Source organism: Miniopterus schreibersii (assembly GCF_964146895.1).
Source record: "Miniopterus schreibersii genome assembly, chromosome: 9".
Classification (NCBI taxonomy): Eukaryota; Metazoa; Chordata; class Mammalia; order Chiroptera; family Miniopteridae; genus Miniopterus; species Miniopterus schreibersii.
The window spans coordinates 17,094,841-17,118,720 of record NC_138118.1 but is presented as its reverse complement, the minus strand read 5'-3'; the positions used below and the strand labels follow the sequence as shown (position 1 = coordinate 17,118,720).

The 23,880-nt window shown below is 53.7% G+C and overlaps 1 protein-coding gene across 1 annotated transcript in view; it reads left to right on the top strand.

The window, feature by feature from the left end:
* Nucleotides 1-23,880, top strand: part of SND1 (staphylococcal nuclease and tudor domain containing 1) — a 419,115-nt gene that overhangs the window by 393,532 nt on the left and 1,703 nt on the right. The window contains exons 17-22 of the mRNA XM_081146624.1: nt 8,619-8,807; nt 15,171-15,312; nt 18,919-19,042; nt 19,877-19,946; nt 20,799-20,912; nt 22,409-22,612. Coding sequence (XP_081002750.1) covers nt 8,619-8,807; nt 15,171-15,312; nt 18,919-19,042; nt 19,877-19,946; nt 20,799-20,912; nt 22,409-22,612 — 843 coding nt within the window. The remainder of the gene's footprint in view (nt 1-8,618; nt 8,808-15,170; nt 15,313-18,918; nt 19,043-19,876; nt 19,947-20,798; nt 20,913-22,408; nt 22,613-23,880) is intronic.

Genomic DNA, 23,880 nt, shown 5'->3' with positions numbered 1-23,880 from the left:
TGCAAAGGGGAAACTGGCAAGCTTGACCTGATTGGACAACACTTGGTCTTCCAGACCAGGTCAGAGATTTGATAACCTCATGCTGTTACTCCATAGATCATCCATACCGATTTCTACTGACAAAAATGGCCAACCATCTTGTCGCCCTAGCTCAGTCCCTATGGGGCTCTGGTACAGCCTGAAGTTCTGTGGGAAAATGTCACTGCCCTGACTCCCTGGCCCAAGCCCCAGGTTTGGATGGGAATGCTGTCCGGAGGCACCTGATACAAAGCAGTCTTCACTGCTCTTTGGGCTATGACTATTTTTCAGTCAGCCAGGGAACGTAAGGAAAGCTGGGCAGGTGCATTCCACTTCAGGTGTGTTTCCAGCCCGGCTGGCATGGCTCAGAGGTTGAGCATCGACCTATGATCCAGGAGATCGCAGTTCGATTCCTGGTCAGGGCACATGCCCGGGTTGCAGGCTCCATCCCCAGTAGGGGGCGTGCAGGAGGCAGCCAATCAGTGACTCTTATCATTGATGTTTCTTTCTCTCTCTCTCTCTCTCCCCTTCTCCCTTCCTCTCTCTGAAATCAATAACACATATTTTAAAAGAAAGAAAGAAAAAGAAGTTCCAGAGCCTATCTCAGGCTCAGGTAACCTGTGGAAAAGTACGCCAACAGTGGTGCCCTAGCCGGGCTAGGGGCAGAATGAGGTCCCCCTGGTTCATCCACATTCTCTGCATAAACATCAGGGAAGAGAAAGTTAAATCTCCCTCTAGCCTCCCACCCCAGGTTTCCCTGGGAAGATGAACAGTCTGCTTTCCTTATTGTCTGCACCAAAGGAAACAGATTGCGTCACTTTGTAAACTGTGTTACCGCTTGCAAAGGCCTGGAGTCAGCAGGTTTGCATTTCCCGGCAGACTCCGGATGCTGATCCCCTTGGCTGCCTCTCTGCCTCAGGCAGGACCAAAAGCTGCCTCCACCCCTGTCATCCCACTCCTCATCCCTGAGGCGTTCAAGAGAAGCAGCCCTGAGCCACCTGGGCTCACTGCTCAGTCCTTCCCTCAACTTCAAGGAGCTTCTTGACCCTTCTTGCCCTGGGCCTGATTTCCAGGCATTTCTAGGGCTTGGGCTCGGCCAGAACAGGGACGTCAGAAAAGTAGTTTTCTGGAGAACAATCGGCTGTGTGGGTTGAATTTAAGAGTCATCTGATCTGGAGCTGATGGGGGATTAGGAGCAGAGGCACTGGTGGGGACTGGAGCCCTGCTGCCCCGGGAGCATGGGGAAGATTGCAGTGCTGCCTGCCTTTCCCCTGCCCACTCCCCACCGGCAGCTGCCGCCGGTTGGACCCCAGAGGCGTTTCATAGGCACCACTCCCAGAGTATTATATTATTAATTGCTTCGTGTTAATGTTCATTGACTCCGAAAGACGTTGGTGTGCCTGTGCGTGGCCAGGAGTGCAGGGGATAAGTTGGCTGTGTCGAGATGATGCTTTATTTAGGTGAGGTGTCTCTTCAAGTTCACAGCTCCACGGTGGCAGCACATTACAGCCTCACACAGCATCAGTGATGGTGGGGAAGCTGCTCCATGGTGCGGCTACTGCTACAGGGCAGAAAGGGAGTCTCAGCTGCACTCTGGCTGCTCCGGATCACTACCCACATTCTTACAGAAAGCTCTGGAGGGGGTGCTTGGGTTGGGAAGAGGCTGGAGTGCCTTTTTCCTCTCCATTTACCACCTTCCTCTCTCCTCGAGTTCTCCTACAGGAGTTGGCGATTGCCATGTGGGGCTTCCCCACTTGCCCTTCTCTCATCAGCTGCCACTCATACCTGGTATACACCAGCACCCCCCACCCCAACTCTAGAAAATTCTGACCCGAGAGAGACTCAGAAACCCATTTACACATGAAGAAACTGAGCTAGGAAGGCAAGTGACACTCTCAGCCCAGAAGAGGCAGAGCTGGTACCTAGCTCACTGTTCTAGTCTGAGGCTTTTGCTTTGCTCATTGAAGCCTTCTCCCATCCAAGCCTCATTTCCATCTTGTTCCCAGTTCCAGGCTTTGTGCTATGCTCGTTGCTGATGGCTTTGGGTATTTAAAGCCAGACTATGGTGAGACAGCATGTGGAAAGATGGAGGCTTCTGCCTAGGAACCCTGTCATGGGGGCCCCTGATGTCACCTCCCCAGATGTAGCGAGTGTTTCTGCTCTACCTTCCAGAGGAACTTGTAGCCAGCAACCCCTCTCCCCAACAGGAAGTCTTCATTTTAGATGCCCCAGAGCAGGGGTGTCCTGAGCTGCTGCTCCTGCCTACCCTACCTGGCATTGCCTGTCCTGCCTGAGGTGACCCACCTCCCTTGGGGGCAGGAGCATTCCCCGCAGCTGTTTTCCTGGCATCCCACAGCCTCTCAACCTATGGAGCTGAGGATAGCTGTTGCTGGGTAATTTCCTGTGCTGCCTCACGCTGTGCACAGAGGCAAGGCCAAGGCACTTGAGGGATCTACGTCTCTCCTGGCACCTAAAAAAGGGAAGGTATGTGGGATCTCCCGCCCTCCCCCATTGCCAGTAAGTTTCCTCTGTTCTCTGCCTCCTTTAGCTACCCTGAGTCACCACATGAGCATACAGCCCCCTGCTGTGTGTCCTCCCCTGTTCAAGTTTTTTAATCATTTGCCCTCCTGGGCTCCAGCTGCCTCATTTGGGCCACCCTTTCAGTGGAGTCTGCCTGCAGTACCCTCCTCCCCCTCTCCCTGTCCCCCACCTCACCATAACCCAAAGAAGGCTACCTACAACTTTTCAGCTTACCCCAAGACTTAAAGCCACTAGGCATCAACTTGGCTCCTGGAGCAGGAGAGGAAAAACAACTAAATGAACCCCCAAAGCAGTCAGAATTTTCTCTGTGGTCATAGCTGAACTCTTAAATAATTCATTTTCTCTCTTTCTCTTCCTCTCTCTCTCTCTCTCTCTCTCTCTCTCTCTCTCTCTCTCTCTCTCTCTCAGGATCTGAAGGCTGATTGGCTGGGGAGGGCAGGACCAGCTGAGAGAGAGTAGTAGGATCTATAAGAACATCGGCCTCTGCCTGGCTTCTACTTCTCTTTCCTCCTGTACCCCCTCAGTGAACCCCAGCAACTATCTGACCTGTGTTGCACCCCAGGCAGAGAATGTGCCTCACTGCCTAGAGCAGAATGATTTAGCCCCCACTGCCTGTTTGATTGAAGTAGTTCCTGTGTTGAGACATTGGACAGAATCCAGACAAGGGAAAGGAGGGGAACAGTTTGGGAGGGATGAGGGACAGGGACTGAGTATATTTTTCTGCAGGCCCAGGGCACTGCAGCTGCTGAGAAAGGGACTGTGGGAAACTAAACAAATTCATGGCCACCCCCCTCCCTCTCTCATTCTCTTGCAGCCATGCAGAGCTAGGGGCTGCCCAGTTCTCTTTTCTCCTCCCTCTCTCCCTTCCTCACCCACCAGCAGCTGGGAGGGATGAGACCACAGCCTGGCTGGGTGGGCACTGAGGTGTGTGTGTTGCCTGGGCTTGGGAGCTCTTCCTCAGTGATTAGGAGACATGCAAATTAACAGCCTGTGCCGTTCGTATTAATTTGGTAAATAAGCCAGAACAATTTCATTAGTGGCACATTAATGTGCTTGGGAGCAGGAGGAGGTGTCTCATTGTGAAGCAGCAGGACCCGCTGGCTGCCTTGGCCCACAAACAGGCCAGGTCCAGTGTGTCCAGCTGGGCATGGCTGGCTGGGCCACAGTCCCCCTTTTTGGCCCTTTGGCAAAGAAAGACCCCCCCTCAGCTAAGCAGAAAGGCATCTGTCACACATTAGCTCTTCCCATCAACCCCCACTTGCCTTCCCTCCCACTCTATTTTGCATGAGGCCCCCAAGGTGTAAGAACCCAAAGCTTTCCCAGGCACGGAGGAAAACAAAGGGGTCTGGCTCAGCCAAGCAGAGCTGCTGTGGGATATCACGGTCCTGCTGCTGTTGGCTGACATCAGTTGAAGGGAAGACAAAGCAGTTACATGACCTTATCTAATACGCAGGGCCCTCTTTTCTTTTTACAGTAAGAAAACAGGCTAGGAGAGGTCACGTGACTTGCCCAGAACTTCACAGCTAGAATTAGGACTTGAACCCAAGTCTATCTGACTCCCAGGAACTATGTGTTTTCTACAAGTTCATGGCCCTGTCAGTATACCCAGCCCTGGGGAAGATTGCAGAGGCTAGAACAAGCTTCGTTCCTCATGAAGCACACAGTCTAGCTGGAGAGTGAAGACATTTGGGAATGAAATAGCCGCTCCGACCAGGAAGTAATGATTGATGATGATGATGATGATGATGAAGTGTTCATGTGTCAAAGTGCTTAACTTAACTCTTCTAAGAGCTTAACTTATTTGGTCCACATAACAAATCCTTTGAGGGAGGTACTATTGCAATTCCAATTTTACAGTAAACAGGCACAGAGAAGTTATGTGACTCTCCAGATGCCATGCAGATGGTAGGTAGATTTAAATTCAGGTAGTCTGGCTTCAGGGTCTGTGCCCTAAACCCCTGTGCTGTATACTGTCCCCTGAATGCCAGAGGGAGGATAAGCCCATAGGTGTTCGGAGAGTGCTTCACTGTAGGCCGGGTTCAGGGAAGCCTTCGCAGGAAGGTGGTGTTAAAGCTGGAGGAGCTCAGCTCACAGGGCTAGTTCAGGGCTGCAAAATCCCACCCACTCCACTAGCATTAAGTGCTAAAGGCAAGAGATGCTGGCACATGACTGGGCCATCCGAGTGCACCATGAGGCAGCATCACAACGTCCTTAAACGCCTGAAGGTCACGTCTGACCACTAGGGTGCTCGCTTGTCTTAACCAGACTTACCACCAAGGTACTTACTCAGTGTGGTGCCCCTCACCCCCTTCTCATAGTCCCGGTAGTCTCCTCCCCACCACACCGCCTCACCTCCTGCTCCAGCTCTATGTTTTCCTAGGTCTCAGCTTCAGCATGAGCATTAAAGAGGGGGAATGAAGAGAAGAGCCACCACCTGTCCCTTGCTGACACTGTTATGTCCATATATACATGTAACTCTGGTGCCCTCAAGGCCACAGCCCACACATGTATACACTAAATGCCCACCTGAATATGAAGCCCTCTGGCAGTCCATAGTAGTCACCCAAGACCTGAACTCCCTGATGTGACATGCCATTGTAGTAAGCCTCCCAAGAATATAAAAAATTTGAGTCTTTAAGTTGAAGAGAGAAGTAGAGCTTGTACAGCCATGGACCCACATTATATATAGTCAAACCACAATTTCTGGCAGTCAGTATAAGAGAGACATATAATGAAGGATGAACACATATACCAACCTAGGGGTGCCCTGCTTAACCTTCTACTTGCTCCCCTGTAACTCTCCCAGAGCTAGGAAAGAGTTAAGACTTTGATCTTCAAACTGAATTCCATGTACCATCCAGGCTGGGGCATGTCCAGAAAGATAACACAAGCACAGGACTTGGCTGGAGAGGCGGGAAGCTGAGAGACTGGGAGCAGCTGGACCACTAGCCCAGCCCTATCTCTCCGCTGGGGCCAGCCCACCTTATCCTCAGTGCCTTTGTTTGGCTGAGAAATTACTGTGGTTGCAGCAGCTGTAATAAAAGGGGAAGCAGAGACCCACGGGCGACAGCTTTATCTCCCTCTATAACCCAAGATGGATTCAGTGGCAGCGTAGTGCCCAAGGCTAGAGATTTCCTCTCTTCGGCTGACCGAGCCCAGGGACTCGTCAAGCCCAAGTTAGTATATCGATTGCAGGATGAGAGGGGCTGTTTAAGTGTGATGTCAGTGCTCACCTGCCAAGAGAGCCTGGCTGCTCCGCGGCAGCATTGGCCCCAGGTATGGCTGCTAGTTGCTGGGTTCTCCCTCTAATGTGAGCCCTTGAGAGGCCAGCCTCTGGTTTTTGGCCTCAGAGAGAGAGGTATGAATTTGGGGTTTGCCATGTGGAGTGAGGTCTGAGTTTGGGCACCCTATAGGACAAGAGGGAGGCTACCTGCCCGGTTGCCTTTGCTACCCATATCTGAAGTTCTTGCATTCATTTCCAGCTGTCTATTGCCAAGAGGAGTGATGAGGGTGACCATCAAGCTTCTTGTCACAACCATGCTGGCCCACCACAAGCTACTCGAGCCTGGAGGCAGGCCTTGTGCTCAAGCAGGGGAGCCATCCTGTTTTAGGGAAAGGATACTTGGCTACTAACATATAGAAAGGCAAGAGACCAAACCTGGGAAGTCTTCCAGCTTCACTGCTTTCGGCTGGGCATAAGGAAGTGTCTCAGGAGCCCCCAAATACAAGGAGGCCAGTGGTTTAGTGGTGGAAGCCAGCATCGCACATACACACACACACACCCATACTCCACCTATTATCTCATGAGCCCCCAAACACAAGGCAAGTAGCCTCTCGCTTTCCTACTGCTTCCCAAAATTCCTCTGGGGCCTTCTGCTTCTTGGCCTTAGCATGTTCAATAAAACTTGGCAAATTTAGAAAGATAAGAGATGGTTTTCCCATGTGTGTTTTTTTAAAACAGAGTTGACCTACAATATTATATTAGTTTCAGGTGTACAACATAGTAGTTTGACATTTATATAACTTATAAAGTGATCATCACGATAAGTCTGGTAAATTATCTGTCACCATACAAAGTTATTACACTATTTTTTTGTTGTATATTTTTTCCATTGATTTTTAGAGAGAGTGGAAGGGCTGCCCAGTGGTCCAATAGCAGAGCTTCCCTAGTGCTCCAGTGCCCTGGGCATTTGCAAGGAGGCAAAAGGCCCTTCAGTTAGTCCGTCACTCACCTCAATGGATTTGGTTGCCTTACTAACTGGTGAGCTCTTGAGGCACTTGTTTTTATCAGAGCACCATTTTGCCCACTTGCCCTTCTCCCTGACAAATGCAGGTCCCCCAGTAAATTGATTGCCAGCATTAGACAGGAGAAACATGTTTTAACATCTACAGGTAGGTACTAGATGTTGGTTCTCCCTGCTTCTACCCCTCAGCAGCATGGTGCAGGTAGACGCAGCCCAGCATATCCCTACACTCCACCCTGGCTCTACCAGTGAGGTGCAAGGTCCCATGGTCTTGATGGTAGAGGGAGCTGGCATTAATTGGGTGGGAAGCAAGGAAATGGGGGTTAGAGGTGTGACTGGAGGAAGAAAGGAGTGCTCCTGAAACAGGGCTGTGGAAAAGGGAAGGAGATGCTCTCAGCTCTGCCCCTTTCTAGCTGCACTTCCTTCCCTGTGCCTCAGTTTCCCCACCTACAACATCAAGTTGAGTTTGGTCCTATACATATAATATCTTTTTTTCCTAGCTCTTGTAAACTCTGCATATCTTCTTCTGTACATCTCAGATTCAGGCACTGTTGAACTTTCATTTACCCTTGAAGGGTTAACTGTGGACCTCAAGTAGGAAGAGGGTGTCCAAGAGTGGGGAGAAGCCAGGGTCCTTTCCCCTGGCCCTGCCCCTTCTTTTCCTCCCACTGCCTTCTCTGCGCACCCATGCCATCTCTGTCTGCTTCGAGGGAGTCATATCCCCGCCATCCTCCCTTGCTGAGTCAGAACTCCGCCAGGTGGGCGAGCTGCTCTCCTGCCTGCCCTCACCGCTCCAACCCTCTGCCCTAGGCTGCTGCCACTGGCTCTGGCCCAGGCTTAGAGAATTCCCAGGTATTTAGACATTCATTTTATTGCTTAATTGAGCTTGAAGCCATTTAAATTAATACAAGTTTTTACATTTGTCAGCAAAGACTTTTACAGTCTCCTTTAGCGGGGGAAGAACAAGACTGGGAGAAATCAGAGAAGGAATTTTTCCTGGGTCATTGCCTCCTTGAGGCAGGAGCAGAGTCAGTGCTGGATCTGGGGACCAGATCAGTCTTACAGAGGGTGGGAGGGGGGCATCTAAGAGCCCTTGAACCCTGTGGGGGATCCCTGAGGGTTCTGGAGTTCAACCCCAGCACATAGCTCAAGGTCTGGGCTTATGGCAGTTGTTCTTCCTTGGGGGTAAACCTTCTGTTGGGGTCGCCCTCTAACTTTTTCAGGGTTTAATGCACTTCCTGCCCACTTGTCCTATCCTGCCTCTCCTCGCCTGACTCTCATGCAGCCACTTTTTTTTTTTTACCTTTGTTAAGCATTAATTCATTCAGCTCTTCCAGGAACAACATAGGCTGCCCTCTCCCCAGGGATTGACTTGCTCCCCAGAATCCCCCTCTTCCTAGCAGAGCTGGAGGAGGGTACTGAAGAATAGGGGGATGTAGCCAGAGCTGCCTGCTTCTGATCTCACTCCTGACCCCCAGCTACACACACACACACACTTCTAACACCGACTCCCTTGCTTAAGCTAAAGAGTGGAGTTTACCCTCTTAGCTCTCTGTCAAAAGGAAGGAGAATTTGAAGTTGCTTTGTCAGTGATGTTATCTATCAAGGATGATTCTGGGGTGTGTAGAGGCAACTTTCAGAACTAAAGCGAAGGCTTCTAACGGTCGGCAGTGCAGGGGCTCTCACCAGCTCCTGCTTTTCTGCTTAGCATATCCTTTCCCTCTCCTAGTTCCAGCCGCTCCTGTCACAGTGGAATGACCCTGCATACTCAGGGCCACCCCCTGCAGGCTGACGCCCCCTTTCTCTGTGCCCCAGGTGGAGGTGGAGGTGGAGAGCATGGACAAGGCCGGCAACTTCATCGGCTGGCTGCACATCGATGGCGCCAACCTGTCCGTCTTGCTGGTGGAGCACGCACTCTCCAAGGTCCACTTCACTGCGGAGCGCAGCTCCTACTACAAATCCCTGCTGTCTGCCGAGGAGGCCGCCAAGCAGAAGAAGGAGAAGGTATGGTGCGGGATCGGGCAGCGGGCGGGTGCCGCTACCCCAGCTCGTACTTTCTCTCACTGCCCCCCAACACCGTTGCCTTCATACAACAGACAGAAGTGGTTCTGTTGCCCCTGAACTGAGTCACCGTGGTTGTCAGACCCCATATCGGGAACCACATAAGACCAAGGGCAGGGCTGGCAGCTTAGGCATCCCCAGCCATAAGCCTGTTGCACGCCTGCTCTGGTGGACCTGCAGCAGAAAGCCATTGGGGAGGTGACCTTGGATGGATGAGAGAAATGACTGGGGGAGCCCCTGCTCCTTCCTCATTCCTAACCCTTCCTGTAGCCCACATCTGAGTTTCCTGCACATTGCCCTGCAGGGAAGCCCATTTTGGAAGCGGCCCCAGGAAATGTATAAAGCTGTTAGGACAGCAGAGTTATAGCCCATCAGTCTCTGCAGACAGTGCATCAAAGAAACAAGGGGGATGGGTTGGAAAGCAGCTTTTGGAGACAAATGGATGACTAAGGAACCCCGGGGGTTTAGTGGAGGGAGCTGGGCTTAGCACCCACCCCACCCCACTCAGCCTATTGCCACTGACTTAAACCCAGCCCTGATAATGGGGTAAATCAGCCGGCCACCAATTTGTCAGAGCTTCCCTGAGCTTGAGGAGGAGGTCATGGGACAGCCATGCAGAGCCATAAATTTGTTCCAGGAATAAACGTTTTCTTCCCCCATGGGGCACCCATCTGACTTGCAACTTGCCTCCCAGAGCCAAGGCTCAGACACCTGCCAAAAGGAGTGGGAGGCTTAGGGGTCCCAAAAGTTCCTCATTTTCCTCCAGCCTGGGGCAGCCATCTCCTCACTCAGTCTCTTCCCACCTTTCTTCCAAGAGAATGCATCACTTTTCCTGGGGACTGGGCCCCGGTCACCCTCCTGGATCTCTCCTTTCTTCCATCCCCTGGGGATTAGGGCTGGTGACCAACCCCCTAATGGAGGTGGAATGACTCCAGGGAGAGGTAGCCCAAGAAGCTAGGACAAATGAAAGGGACTGTTCATGCCTTGGAGGAGTGGGCCACCATGAGGCCTCTGAGGAGGTTTCCACCCTTTCCTGTCCCAGTTCTGCTCACATTAAACCATGTCTTCCTAGAGTGATGGGGAAACAGGCAGCCTCAGCTCCTACAGCAAAGGAGCTCCCTTTTGGATTTCCTGTTTGTGACAGCTGAATTTAAGACTGCCACCCGTGTCCTCTGCCTGCTGCAGGGAAGTGGAGATGTGGTGCTGGGCCTCATGTACAGAGGGCTGAACCTTCACTGAAGACAAGCACCAGCCTCTGAGGCCCAGATTCTGAAAGCATCTTTGCCCCCTGACCCTGCTCCCTGGCTACTCAGCACGTGACCCTAGTAGCTACCCCTTCAGATCTGAGCGGTCCTCTGAGAGTAGAGATCCCAGAGGGACCCAGGATAGAACAGAGAAGGGAGTCTGGCCTGAGATGGAGAGGTGGGTCCCTTTCCGGGTACATCACTGTTTACTACACAGTGGATTTGCCTGAAAGAGCCCAAGTCATCTTTGCACTGGTGCCACATGACAACGCTGAGGAGTAATTACCAGTGATTAATTACTTACACAGGCTGCGTGTTTTTATTCCAGTCTAATTAAAATGCAGCGCACCGCTCTCAGTGCGGGGCCTGCCTTCCTCCTGGGTCCTTCTCCTGCACATCCCTTTCTCTCCAAGTCTCCTCAGGGAACCTAGTGTGGCTTTCCTCTCCCAGGAGCAGCGTGGGCAGAGCTTTGCAGCAGCCCCAAAGTTGGCTGGACTCAGATGACTGCATATCTGAAGTGTCCCCAGGATCCCCAGTCTTCCCTGCTTGTGTCCCCATGACGGCTGCCTTAGCTGTTGAGAGACAGGCACACTCGGGGTTCAGAGATCATCATGGTGGTACCTGTGAGCTAACTGAGGAAAGGCAATGCTGAAAGATTGTGTGAGACCAGGAGTGCGCAGAAGTCTTCAGGGAATAGTCTGTGTGTGTGGTTTGTGAGTAGGTCTGTCTGGCTGCTGCCTTCCCTGCCTCCCTGCCAGGCCTTATTCCTGCTCCCTGTGCACTCCGGGCTTCTCTCCTAATGACGAGGCTGGTCTTGTCCTCTGCTTCCTCTGCAGGAGGCTGAGGCAGGGTTTCCTCCCCCCCCCCCCCCCCCAGGGATTCTGGGTAGGTCTGAGGACCAAGGAGGGAGCTGCTGATGGCAGTTGCCTGGACTGTTCCCTTCCCCCAACCACTCGTGCCCTAGCAGGACCCTGGGCAGGGTTGGTTTGGCTATTGATTGGCTTTTATTGAGCTTTGCTTCCCTACCTTCGACTTGAAGGCCTCCACCACCCTGGCCACATGTCAGCCCCACCCGTGGAGCCTCCTAAGCAGTGGTATTAAATAGGATTTAGAAAGGAAAGGCTGCAGCCAGCCAAGGCTCAGTCCACATTGCCCAGCTCCTGCGGGGAAGAGGACCTGGGGCTCCCTGAGGAGGAAGTACAGGGAAGGAGTGGGGGTGCAGGAGCAATGTGAGGACAGGAGGAGAGACAACCTCTGCTCCTGAGCTGGCCTTGCCTGTGCCCAGCCAAGTGGGCTCCTTCCCTAGGACAGCCACAGGGGACAATTAGGAACCCCAGAATGTAGAGGGGACCTAAGCAGGACAGGAACTGACACGACAGAGCAGATGAGGAAGGAGGGACGTATCTCTCTTGCCCTGGGTCCGTAGTCAGGGCCATGGAGGAAACATAGAGGGGCCCTGTCTCAGGACAACTCCATCTTGGCCCTGGCCTTAATGCAGGAGAGCTGCCACCAACTGATCAGAAAAGCTGGGGATCTCTCCACACTGTTGCAGCCCACGTGCTCCACAGGTGACTCCCAGCATCCCTGGGCCCTGCTGTCCAGGCCTGACTCAATCTTGTCTCCATCAAAGGCCAAGAGCATTCACAGCTCCCAGACCCCTATCCTACCCAGCATCTTGGCCCTGGAGGCCCCTCCCCAGCTCTTCCTTCTGCTAAGAACCTGGGGGCCGAGCCTTAAGGCATTGACTCTGTATCTGTGTGCACAATTACTGTTCCTATTGGAAAGGGTCTTTGGGTTGTTCTTGTCAGGTATCTGAACCATAAGAGGGCCTGGGGTGGCTGTGGGAAAATGGCACATGTCTGGCAGGTATCTTGCTAATATGTCCATCCCCTCCCTGCCCCAGTTCTACAGAAGGGCAACATAAGACAACATGGGCGCCAGGCCGGGCGTGGCTGAGCAGTTGAGCATCAACCTAGGATCCAGGAAATCGGGGTTCAATTCCTGGTCAGGGCACATGCCCGGTTGCGGGCTAGGCAGCCAATCAATGACTCTCTCATCATTGATGTTTCTGTCTCTCCGCCCCCTTCCTTCCCTCTCTTTGAAATCAATAAAGATATGTTAAAAAAAAAAAAAAAAAGACAACATGGGCAAAATCAACCCCTATTTAAGGGTGGGGACATGGGCAGCCAAACCTGTCCCAGCTTGACTTCGTTTACCAGCTTGCCTAGGGCCACTGGCAGCCAAGTTCCAGGGAATAGCTGGTCTCCTCCATACCCCAAGGGGAAAAGGGAGTCTTCAAGGCTCTACTATTCAGAGGGCCAGCCCAGCCCTCTCTTAGAAATGAGGTTTCTTTATCTGAGGAGCAGCTCTCCCTCTTCTACCCTTTTGCAACTGCATGCTTCTGGTGTCTTCTCCCCTCACAAGGCATCAGTGTGCACCCCACTGCTCCTTTCCTGCTGCCCAGTGAGCTGTGGGACCTGTCATAGGACTGACTGGCCCCTTTGCTGCCTGCCATGCAGGAGCAAGGGGCCTGAGGGCCATCCCTTAGGCTTTTGTTTACATCATCCGTGACCTTAGGCTTGCTGCCTGAGCCTGCCAGGAGAGAAGCCCCAGCCCCTCTCCCCAGGAGGAAACCTGATGCTGTCGCCAGAGGCTCTTTTACTTGAGTCATTAGCAGTTTCTGCTCTCACCCTGTCAGTCTGTTCCCAATTCATCAACTCCACTGAGCAGCCTCCTTCCCCCACAGCTGAGGGAAGCTGGATGGGGTTAGGATGGGAGCCCAGAACTTCTCCCAGGCTCAGGGCCCACTCAAGAGCCAGTCTTGTCTCAGAGGCAGTGAGAGTCCTCAGAGCTGCAAGGATCTCAGAGGGGGTGGGAGTCTGGAGGTAGATAGGAGTGACTGGCTAAGTAGTCACTTCCCTGGAGGGGATGGGGGATCCTTGGCCTCAATAGGATGTTGACCTTGGAATTGGAAGGAATTGTGGCTGTCCCCCAGAGTGCTCTCAGTAGTCCATGTGTGGCCTCTGATTAGAGAGGCCCTTTCATAAGAAAGTCCAAAGTTTAGAGACCCCCTTTTCATAGGGCAGGTGGGCCCTGGACAGATTAGGCCAGGAGTCTCTGGTCTGCTGCCTGCCTCCTCTCCTGTGGCGGCCGGGCTTGGGGCATGAGGAGCAGGGGTGTCTAGGTGCTTATGATGAGGGAAGTGGCCAGGGTAGTAGGACGGGTGTTAGAGGAAACTGAGAAGGCTCAGGAGCTGTTTGGGTTAGAGCCCAGCCCCAGACCAGGAGCCCAGCAGCTCAGCCTCAGGAGGCAAAGGGCACTCTCTCTGTGGGTGGCAGAAGTTTGGACCTAGGAGATGTCCCTGGCAGCCACCCCTTCCCCCATCCAGGGCTTGGAAAGTTCCTGTTGCTCATTCCAGTGCTCTGGGCCCTTGCCTCCCCTTCTAGTGGAAGGACACACACTTGTGCCACATTAAAGGCCAGAGCATGGCCTCTGTGCCTGTGACCCAAGGTGGCTCAGTAATTCCAGCAGTCCTGCCCACAGCTGCTTCCTGATGCCACCCAGGAATCTGCATGTCAGCTGAGCGATCCCATGGTCAAACTGCCTCATTTTACAAGGGAAGGAAAGGAGACTCAGAGAAGCAGGTGACTTGACCAAAGTCAAATGACAAAAGGCAAAATGAAGGGACAAGAGGATATATAGGTTTTCCCACTGCTCAGTGCTGCCTTCTGTCTCCAGAGGCCCAGTCAAAGCCAGAAGCCTCTTGAAGAACTCTAGAGCCAGCCTCCCTGTGTTCAAATCCTGGTTCTGCTACTCCTAACAAGCCTGTGTGCCTCAGTTTCCTCTTTAAAATGGTAATGTTGCCCTGGCCAGCATGACTCAGTAGTTAGAGCATCAACCTGTGCGCTGGAGGGTCACGGGTATGATTCCCAGTCAAGGGCACGTATCTGGGTTACAGGTTTGATCCCCTCCCCTGGTTGGGGCACATGCGGGAGGCAACCAATTGATGTGTCTCTCTACATCGATGTTTCTCTCTCCCCCCCCCTTCCACTCTAAAAAGCAATGGAAAAAATATCCTCACTCCTTGGGCGAGGATTAAAAATAAATAAGTAAATAAATAAAACGGGTAATGTTTACCTCCTCTCAGAGTTTTTGTGAGGATTAAATGAGTTGATATATGGAGAATGTTTAGAATGGCACCTGGCACCTAGTAAGCATGTAAGTTTTGGGTGAGTTCTTTTATCACCCCTTGGTCCTCTGTGTGTTTGTCTGTGGGGCCCTGTGTGTGGTCCAGTCCCCCATAGTCCCTCACCCCCTTCCCCCTGCTCAGCTGGAAAGCCACCTCCCTTCCCTGCTCTGACAGGGCTCACTACAGGGATAATCTCCTGGCCGCAGGATTGGACTTGACATGCTGTCACATAGAATCAGCTTCTGAGCTGCTGCACCCCTGACAGCACAGGGCTGGGAAAGGTGGAGGGAAGAGCCCAGCTCCTGAGCTAGAGTCAGAGCAGCCTGCTCGAGATGAGGGCAGAGAAGCTGCTGAGAAGGGCCGTTCTTGCAGTGACGAGCCCTCCACTTCCCAGGGCTGTCACTTGCAGAGCCTCAGGAGTGCCAGTGGCCCTGTGACAGTTCAGCGTGACCCTGCAGAGTGGTATGGGGGGGACCCAGAACCACTACAGCTCCAGCGTCCTCCTGGTATGCATGAGAATCACCTGGGAGCCAGCTTTGATTTACTATCTCTGGGACCTTTATAACAGATCCTAATTTGGTAGGCGCGTGGTGGGACCCAGGCACCTGCATTTTTAATAAGCTCCCCAGTTGTTTCTGCTGTCTGCCAGAATTTGAGAACTGCTGGATCAGAAGCTCTTAAGAGCACTCTTCCCCTTACCTCCCAGAGGTAGGAAGGTTCCAGGGGCTCAGCCCAGCGCCATGTGAGTGCCCTGTGCTGATTCCCACATTCACTCTCCCAGCAGTGACCCGCTTGCCTCAAAGTCCCTTTCCTGGTATCCTTTCTGACTTTGCTTCCTCACCCCCTCCTCCCATCTGCCGACCACACACGCAGGTCTGGGCCCACTACGAGGAGCAGCCCGTGGAGGAAGTGACACCTGTGCTGGAGGAGAAGGAGCGCTCGGCCACCTATAAGCCAGTGTTTGTGACCGAGATCACTGATGACCTGCACTTCTACGTGCAGGATGTGGAGACAGGTGAGTGCTCAGGCCCAGCCCAGGCATTGCTGCCTCACAGCTCCTGGTGTGGTCCAGCCCGCCTCCAGGGGCTCCAGGGACCTCCCCTACTGCCCACCCACCAGGCCCCGGATGCCACTCTCTGGGCCCACGTGTCATTTCATGACCTGCAAGTGAGCCCTAGAGTGGGCGGGCTGAGCAGGCCCTCTGAGGACTGGTGAGGTAACCAGTTTTGCCTGGGTGGTGCTCTGAGACTCTTAGGTAATTGTTTTGCTCCCAGGCACCCCTGGCTGGGCTGGGCCTGAGTATTTGTAGCCCTGAGTCTATCAGGAAGCAGTGAACAGATTGGATGTGGTGAGGAAGCAAGAACGGGCATCACGCAGCCCTCTCCCCCCAGCTTCCTTGGGAAGGCAGGTAGAGGAGGGGAGCGTGGGCTTGTCTCTGCTGGGGTTTCTTCTTCTCCAGAGGTTACCACAGCCTTGAATGGCAGCCATTTGCCATGGAAACGGGTACTTCAGGGGAAGTCGGCCCCAGGCAGTCTTCTAGGACTCTCTCTCCCCATCCTCCTTCTTCCTGCCCTCCAGTGTTGCGCCCTGTGGCCAGGGTCCTGTAGGCAGAGACCTCAGGCTCCTGGTGGACAGGGTAGTAGAAACGGCTCTCTCAGTGGCTGCACCGTGGCCCCTCCAGCCCAACTTCCCACCTCCACTCCCTTTAACCTGACCTCCCTCTTATTGCAGTCCTGTACAGGGAAGCATTTTAGTTGAGCTCAGAGGGAAAAGCTCTTAGAGCTGCCTCTAGGGCCAAGGAGCCAGGTCCTTGCAAGGCAAAGGGGGCAGAAGACCTCACTGGCATTCGAGGTGGCCTCATGGGTGGCAGGGTGCAGCTCTGCCCAGCCTCCTCAGCCCCCCTCATGCCCACTCCAGATCACCAACAGCCTTGTCTCAGCCACTTCCTCTCTAATGATATTTCCCAGGCAGCTGCTTTTGTGGTAATGTCATTTTGCCAAGGAAAACTGACAGTTTTGAGTCCTGGGCTGGCTATACTTGGGAGGGAAAAGAGCGGGGGAAGGGCAGAGATGGCGCTGATGAGCCTTCAGGATGAGTCTTTAGTTCTTTTTTTGTTCATTGTCACCTGAGAATGTTTTTTCCATTGATTTTGAGAGAGAGAGACATCAATTGGTTGCCTCCTGCACACACACCGACTGGAGCGGGGATCGAACCTGCTACCCAGGTTCATACCCTTGACTGGGAATCAAACCCAAGACCCCTTGGTGCGCAGGCCATCGTTCTAACTACTGAGCCACACTAGCCAGAGCCGGGTCAGGTTCTCTAGAGGTCAGCTGCCATCCAAGTGAAAGTTGGGCCAGCCATTGCCTTGGGAATGAAGCCAGGAGAGACCCATCCTCCAGATTTGGGTGGTGTGATGGGAAGGAGTCTTGCAGTGTTGGTCCAGGTAGGAACGAGAGCTGTTCCTGAGCACAGGAGCCAGCAAGAATGAATGGCCCTCAGGGAACTTGGGAAGGAACATCAAAGACAGTACCCAGGTTACAACAACTCCCAGACAGAGGCTCCACCTGGTCTCTGGGTCCTGCTGGGGAGGACTCCCCTTGAATAAGAACAGGTCCCTGAGGTCTCCAAGGGACAGAGCTTGAGGATTCGTGGCCTTTGCCCACAGTCTCTGTAATCTCAGAGGCTTCTTGCGCCTGCCCGGTACTCCACCTGGCTGTCTCTGTCAGCTCTTAGGAAGCCATGACGCTGCAGTGAGCAGTAGCCAAGGCAGAAAATAAAGAGAACTAAAGAGGAAACTGTGTATTCTTAGACTACTGGAAAAGGGACTGAGGTGCTTCATGGCTCGCTGCCTGGAGGGTTGCGGTGGGCTCCAGAGAAAACCCTTGCCTCAGGTGGCTCCATGAAATCCAGGAAAATAAACCTCAGCACGCACAGCCTCCCTCTTCTGCAACTTTCCATCCCCTCTTGGGGGACATCCTCTCACCCTCTCTCCCTTCTCCTAATTAAAGCCTGCCTTCGGGAAGGAGCTGATGAAAACATTTCCATTAGCTATAAATGACCAACCAGGTCTCTGTGTAAGGACCTCCCAGAGGGCTTTGCCTTTTTGCAGGAGGCAAAGTCTGCTTCTGTTGCCTTGGAGCAAAAAAATAAAAACAGACCGAGTATAGGAGAAACTTGTCTTATGTAGAGGCTTCTCCTTAGTTCCTGAAATTTTACTGTCTGGGCAAGGAACAGTATCTCAGGAGAATTAATAGAGTGTTTGCCACTGGGTAAGGGAAGGTCAGTTGCGTCCTAAAAGCCCCTGTTCTGAAACAGTCTGGGCAGTGGCCCGTGCAGAGGCCTGAGAGTGGACAAACCTCGTGTGCATATGCAGAGGTCATCTTTAATGCAGTTGAATTATTAAGCACCCTGCACATGTCAGGGGTTCTACAGGGCCTTGTAAGAATGAACAACCAAGGGAGCTATCGTCTGTGCCCTGAAGGAGCTCACCATGTAGCAGCAGAAACATAAACTCCAACAAGGAACTTAAAAGGTTGACTGATAAGGGTACGAACAGCCGACATGTGTTAAGCATGTTATAGTGAGTGGCGCCTTGGGCCCTGAAGATGGAAAGAGGAATCCATGTGTACCCAGCCACCCTGACCTTGGAGAGCAAAGGGGGCACAGCAGGTCTGATGCAGAGCTGCAATCAGGACTAGCAGGGTCGTGAAGGAGAAGCCACTGGGGACTGATGCTTGCTTGGGGGGGGGGGCAGGAAGGAACTAGGAAGGGAACCTGAGAAGACCTTGGGTGTTGCTGAACCTGGCAAAGGGGAGGGGACACACAAGCAGCAGTGCCCCAAGGTAAGAGCCACTGGGGGAAGACAAGACAGGGAAGGAGAGTTCCCCCGCCCCCGCCCCTCCCTGGTTGAGGAGGACACTGAATTGGGGGTAGGAGGGAAGAACCCCAGCCTGACAGCACCAGGAGTTCAGTTCAGCATGTATCTCACAGAGTAACTGGTCAGAGTGGACAAGTCTGAATATACTGAGACTGGATCCTGCTCTCAGAATTGCTCTCCATCTTTTATGGTTCAGATTCCTGGGGCCCTCTCCTTGTCTAGAGTTGTATGGGGTTTATCCTTCATCTCCACTTTAGCTCCTCAGAGACATTGCAGAGAGTGGCTGCTGTCAGTCACCACCTCTGTGGCCCAAGGCAGGGCCAGCTCTTGTAGGAATGGGCTGCAGGCTGGCCAGCTCCCACCCTAGAAGAGGCTGGTTGGCCTTGGCCTAGCTCCACATCCATTCACGTTCTCCACCTCCTAAACCAAAGCCCAGGAATGTTGCCAAGAGGTCCGCAGCCGTGGCCAGTAAATTGGAGAGCTGGGGTTGGAAGACTGTGTTCCTATAAGGCCTGAAGTGTCAGCAAGTCACCGTCCTGCTTTTGAAAACAGACAGCATGAAACCCTTGAACGGAGACCAAAGAAGACCTCCCTGAGGGGTGGAGGCGAGCCAATGCTGCAGGCGCTTTACAGAATTCCTCACCCCACCCACTCCCCAGGCTCCTCTGCCTCCCAGCCCATCCAGAATGAGGCTCCAAAGAACCCAGCATCCTGGCCTCACTCTCTTTTCCTCCCCATCAGGCACCCAGCTGGAGAAGCTGATGGAGAACATGCGAAATGACATCTCCAGTCACCCTCCTGTCGAGGGCTCCTACGCACCCCGCCGGGGAGAATTCTGCATTGCCAAATTTGTAGATGGAGAATGGTAAGCCACTTGGGCCCCGAGCGGAGCAGCAGGAGCCATGGCAGGTCTGTCCTCAGGGTACCAGCTGGACTTCAGGCATTTGCCTCTGCAGCCTGGTTTCCACTGGGGTGTTGTTGACCTTGGCCAGCTCCCCAGGGTAGCCCTCTTCATTGCCCAGAACCCATCTGAGTCTACACTGGAGCCTGTGATTTTCCTGCAGTCCAGCCAGCCTCTCGAGTGCAGAAGTGTGTTCCTCCTACTCTCTCCCCTCACTCTGTTGGGGGGGCTCTGGCTGACTGGGGCTCTCCGACACACTGGTCACTCCACACAGGAAAAATGATGTTTCAGTGAGCCCAGACCAGCCACCCAACCCTCCACCCCGACTGTCTGGGACATGAGCAGCAGCCCACACAGACTGCAAGGTCACTTGTGTCTGGTCTACCAAGGGTAGGGCCCATGGCCTTCCCAGGGTGACGAAGTGACTTGGATGTGTTCCCTGCTGCGGCCTCCCAGACAGATCTGCCAGCTAATTACAGCTGCTGTTTAGTGTGCTGAGTTTAAGCAGCAGACATCAATCTAGTCATTAGTCTTGTTGCGTGTGCCCCAAGGACACATTAATCTGCTTCACATGCTCCCCTCTCCCTCCTTCGGCTCCCAGCTATGCTCTGATTTCATTAAATGGTGACCACAGTGCCCTGATGGAGTCTGAGAACTGTCCTCTATGACACCCATGGGTGTGCTCTTTGAGCCCTGGGCAGGGAAGTGCTATGCCCTCTCCTCTGCCATCACTGAGGCTCCAGGGAGATTAGACTCCTCAGGGCTGTCCCTTGAGCTCTGCCCATGATGCCATTGCAGGTACCGGGCCCGAGTAGAGAAAGTCGAGTCTCCTGCCAAAGTACACGTCTTCTACATTGACTACGGCAACGTGAGTGGGGGACCGGGGGGTAGACAAGTAGACAAGAGTGGGGCTCCAGGGGCCATTCAAAACAGTAGCTCCCTAGGTCAGGGCCATCTGATCTCTCAAAGGTCCCTCTAAGCTTTGGACTCCCTTACTGACAACAGTGCACATATGGGCATTGCTGCTATTTGTGTAACAGGCGGTGACCCCAGTGACTCAGCAAAACTGGCATCTCTGGCCAGAGGCCTGTGTTCACCGAGTGGTCTCCCAAGTGCCCAGCCGCACCCACGCTTCCTCTTCTGCCCTGTTTCTGAAGAGTGGGCCCAGGAAGGCCCTCTACACCCTGCAGTCCCTGGTCCTCATGCTCAACATGGTGCTTGTCCCATCTGCTGATCTCTAGCACATCCCAAAACTGGGTTTGCTGGGAAGGGGCAGTCATGAGGTGGCCAAGTGACTGGGAGATTCCATGTGGGTGGCAGCAAGCAAGAGAGAGCGCTGTAGTTCAGAACATGTGGTCCTTGGGCTGTGGCTATGGAAGAGTGATCAGGGAGGCCATTGAGGGAAGGCATTAGAAATAAATGGAAACGGCGAATAGAGTCCAGTTATCAAATTATTTTAGTGGGAACCAACAAGTGTGCCAACACCATGCCCAGGGTTAACTCTGTGAGTCAGTTACCCACCTGCAGGTGCCAGCAGGCCGTGTTCTCCCAGGGCTTTGCTGAGTAGGCAAGGCTGTGCATGTGGCTCAGTGGAACCGAGTTGTGGGCTAGTGGGCAGGCCCTAAGTTAGAATTCCCAGAGCCTGGCCACAGGGAGTAGTCCTGTGAGAACAAGGGGCCGTCAAGTGTGTGATGTTATTGGCCTGGTGTATCCTCTGCAGAGAGAGATCCTGCCATCCACCCGCCTGGGTACCCTGCCACCTGCCTTCAGCACTCGTGTGCTGCCAGCTCAAGCCACGGAGTATGCCTTCGCTTTCATCCAGGTGCCCCAAGATGTAAGTCGATGCACCTTCCCTCCTTCTGAAGGGGACTGTCCAGTGACACTCAGCCACTCCTGCAGCCGTTAATAGGCTGACAGGAGATGGAAGCAGTGGGTGGTCTCTTAGTAACAGGACTGAAAAGATGGGAGTGACTGAGGAAGTTGAGGGACGGTGCCATCAGAGCACTTGAGCTGGTTCTTGAGGATGGTTAGGCCCCATGGCCAGGGTGCACTGGGGCAAAGACTAGTTTACCACAGTCGAGTCCTGGGGTCTGGCGGGCAATGTCAGGAGATGAGAGGGGAACAGTAAGGCAGCGTCTGGGATCAAGGCCCTGTATGCTCTGCCCTGGCAAGGAGTTTATTATTTATGTTATAGGCAGGAGGGATGTGGCAGGATGTTCAGCAGAAGTGTGACATAGTCAAATCTAGTTTTGAAAGTTACTTGTAGTGCAAGGGGGAAACTGGAAGGAATGGTTGGGACACAAGTGCAATTGAAAATCCAGGCCAGAGACAATGGTGGCCAAACCAGGGGGCCCGGGGAGTAGGGCTAGGGAGAAAGGGCCAGGTCTCAGAGCACCATCAGAGGGGGTGGGGATGCGGGAGGGGCAGAGCCTAAGATGGGTTTTTACATGTGGATATGTTGCTGCTGGGCGAGATAAAGGGGGTGAGAAGGAGCAGATTAGAGGCTGTGGGAGCTCCAGGGGGCTTTGTAGTGTTCAGTGTGGAAAGCGAGGTAAGACCCAGAATCACGGTTTAAACCATGGGAGCGAACAGGTGTGGAGTCTATGGACATGGGATGGGGAGGGGGAGCCTGCAGTCCCACAACCTAAGGAAGAGCCTGAGGTGAATGTGCCTCCTAAGGGGAGAACCTGTGCCCAGGGTTGCCGGCGCCACCCACTTTCCAGAGGGAAGGGGTGGCCTGCAGTGTCCAGCTCCCAGGGAGTCGGGCAGGCTGAGGAGCGGCCCATGGCCTCAGCATCAAGGAGTCCCTGGGCTCAGAGCGAGAGCCGTGTGAATGGCATGGTTGGAGGAGCCACCAGGTGCAGGGTGCTGAGGAGCAAATGGTAGGGTAAGAATAGGCCTAGGGGCGGTCAGTCTCGGGGATGGGGAGACATGAGCATGGAGAGAACCTGAGATAACAGTGAAGGCAGAGAAGTGGGGACTGTTACGTCACTGCGCTGGAGCAAGGCCCAGCCGAGGTGGGAAGGGCAGGGCCTGGGCAGCAAGTGCAGGCTTAGTGTGGGACGGGGAAGAGCCACTTGCCTCAGATACAGAGCAGGCGGGTGGGGGTACAGGGTAGGGAAAGAGGATGCGATGACATGCAGATGGGCTTGGAGGGGAGGGGAGGGACAGAAGGAGAGGGGACACTTCACGGCCAGAGCCTGTGTCCTTCATTAGGATCTGAGCGGGCAGTGAGCTGCAGGCGGAGGTCTGTGACCAGGACCTGGGCCCACGTGGCGAGCTTTTGCTCGAGCTTGCCTCTCCCCTAACCCGGGTGTGTCCCTGCTCCAGGAGGATGCCCGAACAGACGCCGTGGACAGCGTGGTGCGGGATATCCAGAACACCCAGTGCCTGCTCAACGTGGAGCACCTGAGCGCCAGCTGCCCCCACGTCACCCTGCAGTTTGCAGATTCCAAGGGGGACGTGGGGCTGGGCTTGGTAAAGGAGGGACTGGTCATGGTGGAGGTGCGCAAGGAGAAGCAGTTCCAGAAAGTGGTACGTGATGCGGAGGTGGGCACCACTGCGGGGGCAGGCCCCTAGTGTCTCCAACTGTCGTCACAGAGGGGACTGGGGACTGCGCCAAGAGCCAGTGAGGGAGCAGGGAACCCACCATCCTGCTGCTCCTGCTGGGGAAAGATAATGGATTTCGGTTTGTTGGGGTTTTAAAAAAAGCTAATTACATCCCAAATTAATTGGCTGCAGGTTTGGCTGAGGCTGCAGCTGCAAACTAGAGCAGAAAGTTTCCCTTCGCATGTACCCCAGGTGACAGGCCGGAAAGCTTTGCCAGGGGTGGCATGGAAAGGGTCAGAGCTTGTCCTGCCTTCTCTCCTACTCTCGCTTCCTTTTCTCTAACATACAACTTCCAAGTCCAACTCCTAGTGCACAGTGCCACCAGAGCCAGGTGGCAGTGCCAGGGGGTCCGAAGGGACTCTGCCACAGCACTCCTCCAGCCTGTTAGAAAAGCCCCAGGGCTTGGCGCTCGGCCTGAGTCCTGCTCCCCTGTTCCTAAGATAACCTTAAAGATCAGCCTTTGCAGCCTGAGTCTCCCTTTCATGAGATGAGGAGAGCTAGCTGCTTCACAGGGCAGGCTGTGAGGATGGGGGCTGACACCGGGAAACCAGCTTGCACTGTTCAGGTGCTGATCATTACGATCCAGTTCTGGAGATAAACGGCCCCTTCCACTGAGCACCCTACTCATCGAAGTCCTCCCTGCCTCTCGCCAAGCCATCACTGAGATCCCATGACACACCAGCCCAAGGGATGGGCTGGTGGCCAGCTCGTGCCCTCCTCAAGGCAGGAAGTGATTAGAGAGCCAGCATCGCCCAGCTTGTCCCCACACTCCCTCCGAGAGGAAGGATGAGAGAGGCAGGGTTGAAACCAGTGTTCTATCTTCACATGCCCCTTGCTTTCCCATGTCCCAGCCCCTCTTTGCCTTTCCTCTCTCCCCACGTAATGTATCAGTGGTTTGTGGTTCCATGGACTGCTTGTGCAAGTTGAAAATTCATTTGGAAAAAGACCCCAGTGTGAATTGCTCCTGTGTCTTCTCTGGACAGGAGAGGCCTGATTCTAGTCCTCCCCGTGGAGACCCCCAGTGTCCTGAGATTGCTCCGAGAGGTTAGCTTAAGTTTCCCTGTAAAAGTAGAAACCTTAGTGTTACCCATATGAAGCTACCTACAATGTCTCTGATGTCTAGAAAATTCCTTTGCCCAGTCCCTGAGATAAGCACCTGATGTGTTCATTGATTCATCTATTCTGTCAGCAAA